General features: G+C 35.8%; 3 protein-coding genes across 6 annotated transcripts; 1 reads left to right on the top strand and 2 right to left on the bottom strand.

The window, feature by feature from the left end:
* Positions 1–1422: 1422 nt before the first annotated feature.
* On the bottom strand, positions 1423–1917 carry LOC107425951 (uncharacterized). Its single transcript, XM_016036026.2, has one exon. The coding sequence runs from the start codon at positions 1915–1917 to the stop codon at positions 1423–1425; it is 495 nt and encodes a 164-aa protein (XP_015891512.2).
* A 2518-nt stretch (positions 1918–4435) lies between these two features.
* Positions 4436–7416, top strand: LOC107425967 (uncharacterized). 2 transcript variants are annotated; one of them, XM_048480209.2, is made up of 3 exons: positions 4436–4756; positions 4922–6955; positions 7048–7416. In XM_048480209.2, the coding sequence occupies exon 2, from the start codon at positions 5288–5290 to the stop codon at positions 5906–5908; it is 621 nt and encodes a 206-aa protein (XP_048336166.2). In that variant the 5' UTR covers positions 4436–4756; positions 4922–5287; the 3' UTR covers positions 5909–6955; positions 7048–7416. The 2 variants fall into 2 exon arrangements, with proteins under 2 accessions (XP_048336166.2, XP_048336164.2); XM_048480207.2 differs by having other exon boundaries at positions 7051–7416.
* Positions 7417–8462: 1046 nt separating this feature from the next.
* LOC107425965 (FCS-Like Zinc finger 8) lies at positions 8463–10707 on the bottom strand. 3 transcript variants are annotated; one of them, XM_025076925.3, is made up of 5 exons: positions 10549–10707; positions 10207–10407; positions 9959–10050; positions 9020–9823; positions 8463–8852 (listed from the first exon to the last, which is right to left on the bottom strand). In XM_025076925.3, the coding sequence occupies exons 4-5, from the start codon at positions 9796–9798 to the stop codon at positions 8750–8752; spliced, it is 882 nt and encodes a 293-aa protein (XP_024932693.2). In that variant the 5' UTR covers positions 9799–9823; positions 9959–10050; positions 10207–10407; positions 10549–10707; the 3' UTR covers positions 8463–8749. The 3 variants fall into 3 exon arrangements, with proteins under 3 accessions (XP_024932693.2, XP_015891526.2, XP_015891525.2); XM_016036040.4 differs by having other exon boundaries at positions 9020–9854; XM_016036039.4 differs by having other exon boundaries at positions 9020–9854; positions 9959–10407; positions 10515–10671.
* Positions 10708–11272: the final 565 nt, after the last annotated feature.

An 11272-nucleotide genomic window follows, 5' to 3' on the forward strand; every position in this document is an offset into this window, starting at 1 on the left:
TATTTTTTTGTTTTTTTTGTTTGAGTCAATTCCAATTTTCAATCAGTAGTTGTCATTTCAAGGAGAAGGATAAGTCATAATGCATGGCAGTACGCACAAGATAGATAAAAGCAGGCCAATTCTGGGACCTCTCAATTTCCATGGAATCTATGCCATGATACAAAGATAGAAAAAGAACAACTTTTCGGATGAGGGAAGTAGCCATCTAACAATATCCGTCTAATGGCATGATTTTATTTACTAGTTTCAAATTCGTAAGTTTATTTTTTATTTTTAAGTTTTTCAATTCATAATTTCATAGTCGTAATATTGATTGATGGCGAATTTGATGATTCTAGTGGGTACTATAAATTTAAACGAGTCCAGCAGAGAAATTATATCATAGGAAATAATAATTAATTTTTCGGGTGAGTTCCGTGCTTAATTTGTAGCTGTTGTCGACTTGTTTTTGTCACCAAATGTACTGAGTAATAATCATTACACAGATTCCTTTATAGCCCAGCGGCATGCACATGCAGGAAACTCCGTATTCATTAAAAAACAAGTAGGTGGGACACAAGTTGTATTTGTACTACACCTCCCACTGTTAAACAGTATGTCTAAATGGGAAAAAAAATTCTGATGCTCTCAGAGTTTTGTATTCCTATCTTTAATATTCATACCAATGTATTAGAGAGAGAAACATAAGCATATATTTGTAACCTAAAACCAAATCATTTGAGAAGTTATGAGGACTGAGAAAACCAAAAATGTATAATCCACATTTTGATTTTTGACAAATCCGTAAATTTAATTAGGTCCGAATTGACTGTACCGCTTTGTCTATGTCGGTAATAAAGCTTGATTTATCGACGTAACCTTCAGCCTGTCAATTGATATATATATATATATATATATTTGTCTCATTAATGCGCCCTTTAAAAGTATTAAAACTTGTCTATTAAATTAATTTTTTCAACCAAACGCATTTAACCGAAATTGTTGTTTTCTTGAATATAAGTTGGCTTAGAAACCGTGTATATAATATATACGCGTGTATATGTATATATTATATTACGTATGTGTACAGATCAAATCAAGCCACACACAAATAGCGAGAGAGTTTATTATCATGTGCATGTCAAAGCAAACTGCCCAATTATTCAGGACCAGGATCACTGAGAATTTTTTTTGAAAAAAAAAAGAAAAAGAGGAAGTAAAAAGGAAAAAGCAGAGGACCTTAATTCCATTAGTTATATTTACTTTCGGCTAACAAAACACATTGGCTAATTTTGCTTGCATAGATAATTTTATATCATGTAGGCATGTAATTAAGTACAGTATCTATTTACGCATAATTGCAAGAAAAAGTAAAGCATAATTTTATGCGAGAGTTGAACTAATTAAAATTTTCAAGAGAAAAAGAAAGATTTAATTGTTTTTCTACTGAACCATGATAACTTTCCCATTTTCTTCACCCCTAACCTCTCCATCTTCTTGATCTTTCAAACCAATCATGTCTTCGGAATTCACTTCCTTCGGCACTATCACAACCAATTCTTGACCATTACATCTCGCGCTTGCCATCTCTGGCTTCGTAGAAGCCGGGAGCCGATACCTCCAGAGATTCAGCTGATCATCTACTGAAACATCGGCGCCGTCCGTTCCTCTGACCACATTAATCTTGATGACGCCGGGATAGATCTCAACCGCGTGGGCGCGGAAACCGGCGTGGGTGGAATCTCGGGTGGTTGCGACGGTGAAACGGAAAGAATCGGAGGTTTCTTGGACGGAAACGTCGGCGTTTGAATGGAAAGGTAGCTGGAGAACTTTAGCGAAAACGTGAGGCAGTTTTCTGAGTTTCTTTAGGGTGGAAGAGGAAGCGACGTCGTAGGGAGAAGCGATGTTCCTCTTCTTTAGGGCTGGGTGGACCTTCATCATCAACAACTAAGAAATTGGAAAATAAAATAGCTTTTGATTTCAGCCTTTTTGTCTCTTCGTTTGTAAGGGTCAGAGACTTGAGGGAGAGAAAGAGATTCTTTGCTTATGTTACGGAATTGGAAGGAGCGCAGAGAATCAGTCACAGGGAAGGGAAGGTCTTGAGAGCGATTCGTTACTTACAATTTACCATTATAATATCTCAGAGACCAAAGAGGGGAATCGTCGCGGTCGCAGCAGGCTTAAGGGAACAAACTTTTTCTTGGATTTGCTTTATAAAATTCCCACTTCAATCAACTTTTTTTTTTTTTTCCAAAAAAAATAAATAACTAAAATAAAATAAGATTCCCATGTATTGGGCGTTGGGCCCAAAGTTTGATCCTGCAAACTGCCCCTGATCAAGTTCTGAACGGGATTGGATTTGAGCTACTAATTAACTGGTGCTATGTATAGCACTAGAAAAAGAAATAATGGTTGCAAATTTATTTGTGCACAGCAACCGATTAACCAAATGTCATTAATGCTTAAGTTGCGACGTCCAACCTTTTTTTTAATGAAGAAATATAAATAATAACTAAACTGTGAAAAACAGTAATAAATTTATTTTTTTTTTGGTTATTTATCATCATAAATTATGATAACCAATTTATATAATAAAAATTTAAAATTCACATTTCAATAACAACAACATGTGCAATGCACTCCTAGCTTTAGTATATAAATATGTTCAGCTGAGATGCGTGTGTAAATATATAAATATAAAGCTGCTTTTAATTTTTATGTATTCATACCATACGGAACGATTTAACAACGTCATGTAACAGAGCATGCATTTGTTGTTTGCTACCTAGTATCTACTACTACTAGTCTAGTTTAGCCCCTTTTTTTTTTTTTTTTTTGATTTTTTTGCTGACAACTAGTCTAGTCTAGCTATTACCAAAATGTGAAAGAAATACCATCTTTTTGATTTTCTTTGATCCATGAAACCGATGTTTAACGAAAACAGACCACATAAAATACAATTTCCTTTGTCGGAGCATCATTTTTTCTTCTACTTTTGTGATGGGTTAAAGTGCCAGTGCAACTATTAGGACCAAAGTTTCCCAAAGCCTAAAAGTTAAAGTTGTATATATTATTTTTTTTTTCTTTTTATGAGTGATTTGAACTCAAATCGAGTTGGTAAAAGACTAAAAAGTGTTATTCTTTGAAGGGCACATCGTGTTTATCAACTATTTTCAAAATGGTTTTAGAAATTTCTTTAATTAAGTTTGAATGCTTACTTTTACAATTAAAAGCAAATAAACCACAAATAGAGGGATTTCATACTTTAAATTTTTCTAGGTAAAAAGGGAATTCACACTACGTACAGTATGAAAAGAGTCATAAACGACCTTCACAATTCACAATTTGACAATTACCGTATTGGAGAACATGAAATGATAATAATAATAAAAAAAAAAAGAGGCCACCTTGATCATGAATATCACACGATGACTAGTATCTCTTATAAAATTAAGATCGAAATGAAAAAAATACTTTATTGTTTTAAAAGTAATTTGAGTTGGATACATGGCAGATTTAATGTATCCGAGAAAAAGTAAAAAATAAATAAATAGCCCAAATTAAGATAAACGACGAAATGTTTTTCAGGAGTTGGTTAGCGAATCCAATTCGGCGTGCAAAATAAAAGAATAAAAACGTATTCTTTTACAGTTTTTTGTTTTTTTTTTTTTGTTTTGTTTTGTTTTTTTTTTTTTTGTTTTGTTTTGTTTTTTTTTTTTTAATTCTTTCTTCCACTTTTTAAACCCACCAAGCAAAGAAAGCACCTCAGATATTCCTTTTTCTTTTATCTCTTATTCTTTCTACAAAAATGGACACTAAGTTGGTGTGGCCAATGACAACCGACTTTTAATTTCTTATGTCACCGCATAGCAGTACCACTTGCAAGCTAGCTACCAGTGGAAGGAAGTACTCTGTATACAAAGAACCGACACGGCGACACCTGTGAAATCTTGTTTCATACTATACTATTCCGATTCCCAAACAATACTCTTTTACGTCTTATCTATTCGTCCTATCTATCTCTTCACCCACGTTTCCCGTTTCCAACTTGCCTTTACTTCATCCCCTTCCTACGCTTTACTTGCGACTTTGCCTCCACGGGTCCCTACTCATTCCATAACTCAACGATCATATGAACTTAAAAAGCTGTGGATAAAAATGTTAAATGACTTATATATCCTCCAATTCTCCGGGACGAATAAATATATATATATATATTTTTTCTTTCTTCCTGTCATATTTATTTTTTCATTTCAACATTTTATTATCTGTACCACAATGGTGAGTTTTTCGTCTTTTTTTTTTTTTTTTAATATATAGAAAGGGTAAAGGATGGACATTGGGCGCACAGATGCTCTCCGCTTGGGGGGTGAAAATGTCAAATGCCGAAGGGTGATACTATCGTAAATACAGTCAAATCGAGGCCCATTTAGTTAACTACACAGTACTTTATTTTTCTTTTCTCTACAGTGTGGTTCACGCAGTACCTGTACGATATTTAAATACGACTGTGAGAGTCATTTCAGATCCGCGGATTCTGGTTCAAAGCCTCTACATGCTCAATTTCCCATTTCAGGTTTTTCCTCAAATAATCGCAATCAAAATTTTCATTTTACGCAAAAAAAAAAAAAAAAAAAAACAAAAAAACAAAAAAAAAAAAAACAGCTCTAGAATAATCGAAGGAAGAAGAAGAGCATTGCTTAAAGTCTTTTTGATCTAACCGATCTTTCTACCAGATCTCCATCTCCGTTTCGTTTTCAACTTTCTCGCTTGTTCGGTAAGAAAATGAGCATGAAAATGAAATTATCAGACTTTTGCTTGCTAGAGACTTTGTTTGATTCTGTTTTTCGTTTTTTCTGAGATTTTTCTGAAATTTTTCCTTTTGAAAACGAACAAGATTTCATTTCTGCCTATGTTTTGGTTTTTTTTTTTCCAATTACAGTGACTTAGAGAGTTGGATGACTTGTATCTGTGAATCAAATTGGGGAGAGTTGGATGACTTGTATCTGTAAATCAAATTGGGTTCTGACTTTTTGATTTGTTTGCTACATCAACAAGTTTATGAAGAAATCGATCGGTTTGTTGTTTTGAAACTGTCGTCGATGTTTGATTTGTATCTATTACGGAGAAGATCTAGTGGTATTAGTACTTTTTATACCTGTTAGAACTAGAACCCAAATTTATGGTCGTTAGCAAGGTTTTTTCAACCCTGGGTTGAGTTGTAGAAGTGGATCTAGTGGATCACGCTTACTTTGATTCGGACCAACTTGAGGAACTTTATTAAAATCGTGGAGTTGTTGATTTTACAATGGAGACGCTTGTTGTTGTGGCTCAACATAGGAACCAATACTACAGCCGGGGCAAGCCACAGGGGCCTGCTCGGTATGGTTCGTCACCTTCTAGAGACTTTAGAGGGATAAACTGCCGGAGTTTTCAATCTGCTGCTGGTCTACTTCCAACCCCGTTCAAGGCTTGTACCAGCCCTGTATCCAAACGGGCATGTTCTTCTCCAAAAACACCTATACCTTCCCTTTATTCACACTCTGATAACAAAACTCGCAGTTTAACAAAGGCCAAAAGCACTCCAATTGCTATCAATGTCAATGCTTCTGATAAAGGGAAACATTTTAGTGAAGAGGTTTCGGAAGAAACACTTTCGTTTTCTGAGCTCTGGGCTGGTCCCGCATACTCAAACTCACCACCACCCAGTTCGTTACCCATACCCAAATTTTCCGTCCGGCCAAAGAGAACCGTGTCGCTGGAGTTGCCTGGTTCAGCCCCCGAGATTGAAATGCACCCAATGGCTAAGTCTGCTCCCCCATCTCCAACTAGGGAGCATAACCCTTCTAAAAGAGATCTCTTCCTTAGTGCTGAATGTGCGACCAAGACCCTGCGTCGCATTCTTAATCTTGACATCCTCAGTGAATGAAGCCCGGGGGGGGGTCATTGTGTCCTCTCCTGTAAATAAGTGTTCTGTGCAAACTAGTTTAGTTTCAGATTGTATATAGAGTGAATAAATTGGTAGGTAGAGCAAGCCTGTAGGACTTTATTTTAGCGTTTTGTGGTGGTATTGCAAGTAGACTCTTGCGCTGGTGGTCTACAATCTGGAGTTTACACTGAGAATTGGTGAGTTTGGTGTGGAGTTGGTTTTCAGTGATGGATGCTCAATTAACAATAGGGGAATGGTAGGCAATGTGGATGGAACTGACCCTAAATTTTCAGGAAGGAGAAGCAAATTAATAGCATGGAATATGCTTTTAAGTGAATGGTTGCCTGCACTCCGGCAAGTGATGGAACAACTTATTACTCTATATATGTTGAGGCTAATATAATGTTGAAATTGATGATATAGCTCCTTGATAGTTTTTCCTCACAAATTTGTGAGTTTTCACTAATGTTTCAGAGTTTGAGATTCGTTTGAGATACCATGTATATACTGTTGCATTGTAGAATCTTTAGCCTTCTGCTCATACAGAAATCTGTAGGTCTTCATTTTCCCTTTTTCAGTTTCCTTTCGTTTCTTTGATGTCTTGCCTCCTTCTCAAATTCACTAGACATTGGTTAGTATCTTTTTTCTTGTTCAATTGGTGCTTAGGTTGTCTGTTAACTTCTCTTTTGCTTGGTCCGCCTTGCCTAAATTGGCTGCCCAAATCAATCGACTATACTCAACATGACTTTCTTTCCTTCTTTTCGTAACAATCTAACTCTGTTTACTTGTACTCTTGGAGGGTATCTTTCCCGTTCACCATCTTTTCTGTTTTTTAAGAAAGAAAAGTGGGAAGGGGTAGTGATGGTAGTTCTTTTGCTAATTTTGCTTCTTCAGTTCGTAGCGTCAGTCCATGTTGCTCTGTCTTGTAGTCTTTTCAGCTGAAACCCCCTATTAGTTCTTCTTCTGAGCGGTTCTTGCTTCTTTTATCATAGTCCTCGCAGGGCTTTCTTTCATTGGTGATCGGTGGCCATGCCAACTACTTATAAGGTGTTACCTCTTAGACCTTTTACCTTTTTATTTTCTACCTGCATTTTTATTGTATGATTATGTTGGGTCTGATTTGTTCTCAATATATGAAGCAGGATGCCAGTGGAAGAAGTACGAAGGATCATTAGTGGGATATGTTCGCAATGGATCTAGTTAGATTCATATGGTAGTTCCTCAAAGGAGCCAAGTGCAGTTTTATCTACATTGTCGCTTGTGTTGAAGCCTGGTTTATGTCTCGTTTTTATTGCTTTTTTTGTTTTTTGTACCGGGAGTTCATAGTTCTAAATGCTAGTTTTAATGTGTGACTTAAATCATTTTGATCTTTTGTTATCTTACCTTTGGACTTATATGTTAGTCCTTTTGAGTGTTAGTTTATAAGTTTATGTTAATTGTTTCAAGTGGTTGTATCAAATGTTTATTGTTTATGTTAGTCCTACGAGCCAATTTGCAGTTTCTGATAATATCGTGCCACACTATAAGAGGATTGAGTAAAATTTAGTTGGTGTTATTGTGGGTAACTACTCGTGTAATGACCTGTGATATAAGGTCCAAGATTGCGTCGAATTTACTTTGGTGTTCTTTTTGCATAGAACATCAACATATTTCGTAACCAAAATCAAACATGTTGCTTGATGATTCTGACAGTCCTCAAATGAAGTCTGGTTGTCCAAAAATCTATAAAAATGGCATCCATTAAAGCATAGATGTGCCTCTTACAGAGAAGTGGAGATTCAGGATCATAACATTTTTGGCTTTTGAAATCGGTGCTACCCAGTGTTTGAAGGTTTTGTGGATTTCTATGAGCGTGGTAACTTGCGCAAAATTTCTCCGTTTTATTTTTGGACGTAAACGTAGTATATTTGTTGATGAAGTGGCCTAGGGACAAAACTGTTGACCGAACTTGTAGATTAGATTTTCATATTGGAATGAGGATGGCTGAAATTTCATTGCAAAGCCAAGTCTTCAAATGCGTGGCAAGTCTAAAGACATTGTTACTAGATAAATTATCATGGATTTTCCAAGGCAAAGCGTTAAAAACATCCAATCCCTTCTGGAAAAACCCAACTTTTAGTTTTCTCACCTATAGATCTTAGCTTTGGCAATTTCGTGCCTTGTGGCCTAGGGCTATTTCTAGTCGTGGCGTAGAAGAAAAGGTTTTATGAGCTAAGCATGTTATATTAGGAGCAAAGTTATTTGTAAAACTTATATTTATTCGTTGAATAAATCGTTTTTCTTCCCTGCAACTCTAATGTCATATAATAACGTCCAAGAAAGAAAAAGAACTCTAATGTTAAAAAAAAAAAAAAAAGTCTTCAGAATATATCTACCCAACCAAAAGACAAAATAAGCATGAGCAGAAAGGATAAGGCACAAAGGGGAGAAAAATTGTCATTGATCTGTGTGTATGATAATAATTGTGATGATCAATGCGAATAAATTAAGGTTTTTCCATTTTCACTCATACATCATCATTCGCTGAAAGCCAAAAAACGATGGGAGAATCCCAGAAGCAATCAAAGTCAGTACTTGATAAAGAAAACCATTTTCTACAAATATCTCATCCTCTCCTTTATCTCTATCTGCAGGGGAGAGAGGGTCAAGAGCATAGAAAAAGTACAAAAATTTAAATGAAAAAAAAAAAAAAATAAAATATAGGAGGCCATACTGCGCTAACTTTTTTTTTTACTCCCTAAAATCAATCATCCTCAAATGCTTACAATCAAGAATGGTGAATTCGATATTACTTTTTGACAGCTCTAAAAGAAAAAGAGTAGGCCACAAAAAAGAGAGATTTCAAGAACAATTCCTATGGGCATCATCAAATTCTGTATTCCCAACTCCATCTAAGAGCATTTCTTGGTGGCGACATTCGTGGCTACAAAAGGCTTTTTCACCTCTGCATGACAGATGATAACCCCAAAAAAAAAATTAAAAAATAATAAAATAAAAATAAAAATAAAGGTTTGTTCTTTGACGTTGTCAGAAAGGAAATACTGAACCATAGTACTGGCTTTCTAACATCAAAAAGTAACTCTCAGAATGAGGGCATTGTTGGACGCAAACCTGTAAATGTAAATGTCATTTTCCTGCTCAAGATTCTTCTTGCAAGTGTAGCAGAAGCTGAGGAAGTTCTGAGAGACAGAGTTGGACTTATCCGATAATGAATAGAAGCTCTCTACAATACAATTATCAAATATGCGAGTTGTTCTTGGGTTTGGTCCATGAGATATAACGCATGTGTATTCCTCAGAATGCTCCATATCGCTCATTGAGATACAAGTTGTCAAAACTCCAGGAGAATCCTTTGTTTGGGAGCTCGAATTGGGAGACCCAATTGCAGATATATGTGAATACCGGGTCTTGGTTCCGAAATCAGCTGGAGATTTTGGAGATTCAATTGGATAAAGTGTAGAGGTTTGCAAAGTTGGGATTTGAACTCTAAGCTTGGTTCCAAACAGAACCTTCCCACTACCGGATTTAGTAGAACAATTTTGAATTGTTTCATCATTCAACGGGTCAATTAGAGCGAGACCAATGCCTTTTGTCCCTGCTTTGGTCCATGACTGTTTGTTTTCTTGGAGAAACTTGGGAGATATGGATTGGCTTTTGCTATATGAAAAGGAGTTCCCAAAGGGAGAAATGGGTTTGTTGTCAAGGATTGAAGTGGGACTCATCAGAACACCAGTTTCAGGGAAACCCTTCATTGTAAAAGCTCTGAACCTTGGAGAACCAAAGAAAGATTGAATGGGTTTTGTGTAGTTTTGGGCTGGAGATGGTTGAGAGCTGTGATCAGCCATTAAAGCTTGCTTGCTGGTCACTGCTCTTGATCTATTTCTCAGCATAACTCCCCTTTTAGCAAAACTAATTCTCGATCCCAAAAAGTAATGTTAATCAATGTCTGCCAAAGAGGAAAAGAATGTCCAAAAATTAACATAAGAGGAAAGAAATATATATACGTATATTACGAACTTATTCAGAGATAAGGAATTTAAGAAACTTTACCTCAACCTATTGGAGTAAAATATTATGCAGAAACCACCATAAATCGCTGCAAAAGGTTGTCCGATTTACTCAACAAATATGCCTCTTTCTCTCTATCCATATCACAACAGAAATCAATAGGAAAAGAAAAATTATTGTAGTCTCAGACAGATTGAAATCGGTAATCTTATACTAAATCTCTGTGGCCTCCATTCTGAAACACCACTACTAAAAGGGCAAGTAGTAAAACAAAAAGTTGGTTTTCTCACTTTGCTCTGATTTGTTACAACTAGAATAAGGCCCAATTCCCCATCATAACAAGCCGCATGCAAGCCATGTGATGGACCAAGAGAAGACAAGTACAATCCCCTGCCATTCACACCAAAAAATCACTACTGAAGAACTGTGTGTGTCTCTATGCTCTGCATTGTCTTAGACCACAATCTGTCATCAATTGCTTTTGCTACTTCCTATTAAGAATAACTATCATCATCATCATCATCACAATAATAATAATTGTTAAATAAATCAAAGATATGAAAATTCATATAACATAGATATATAGTCTAAACTCTACTTTTTCTGTGATGGTGGGGATTTTTCATTCATACCATCAATTTTCACTCTGTCACTTCCTCTTTATCTAGTTAGGAGCCTTCAAAAATCGACACGAATTAGCAACTTGGCAAAGATTGAAAAAAGGTGATTAATAGAAATGAACAAGAAAAGAAAAAAGGCTCTTGGCTTTAAAAGGGAAAGATCAAAGAGTTCCGTTTGGAAGTTGCTTTTCAAAGAGAGGAAAAAAAGGGAGGCGTGTTTGTGCATGAGAATGTGTCGTTTTGACAGCAAGGCAGCCGCTTTGATTGATATTTTTACCAAAACTATGAGTTATTTGTTTTTTTTGTTTAAAACTCTTTGCCTTGCAATCAAGCTCTCACGATGAAGTCTAAAACAGATTTATTTTTGTCAAATTGTGAAATGGTCTACTTTTTTTCTCTTGGTGTTTTGTCGTGACTCCTCTTGGAGTAGTTGATCACATGAAGCTCTCTCTGCCAACCCCTGCGCTCGTAGTAATAAAACGCACGCACTTGTAGGACATATGCTGACCTCACCCTACGTTCTCCCTTTAACTCTATTTCGTCTCCATTCCATTGTCGTTTTGCAAACTTTTACAATTTCGATAAGACTAGTACAAATGCTCATCAATATTTATTTATATTCACAAATAGTTTTTTTTTTTTTTTTTTTTTTGGGATCAAATTAATTCAAACTTTGCCATTGCCTAAAAGTTTTTGTTTGTGTAGCTGAAATGGATGAGGTTTTTTTGTCCCATCG

Source organism: Ziziphus jujuba, chromosome 9 (genome assembly GCF_031755915.1).
Source record: "Ziziphus jujuba cultivar Dongzao chromosome 9, ASM3175591v1".
Classification (NCBI taxonomy): domain Eukaryota; kingdom Viridiplantae; phylum Streptophyta; class Magnoliopsida; order Rosales; family Rhamnaceae; genus Ziziphus; species Ziziphus jujuba.

Bases quoted from the DNA above. Each gene is read 5' to 3' on its own strand.
- LOC107425951 (XM_016036026.2), bottom strand. From the start codon at position 1,917: ATGAAGGTCCACCCAGCCCTAAAGAAGAGGAACATCGCTTCTCCCTAC.
- LOC107425967 (XM_048480209.2), top strand. From the start codon at position 5,288: ATGGAGACGCTTGTTGTTGTGGCTCAACATAGGAACCAATACTACAGC.
- LOC107425965 (XM_025076925.3), bottom strand. From the start codon at position 9,798: ATGCTGAGAAATAGATCAAGAGCAGTGACCAGCAAGCAAGCTTTAATG. The intron at 8,853-9,019 runs GTTTGCGTCCAA...TCTGTCATGCAG, and splicing joins AATGACATTTACATTTACAG to AGGTGAAAAAGCCTTTTGTA.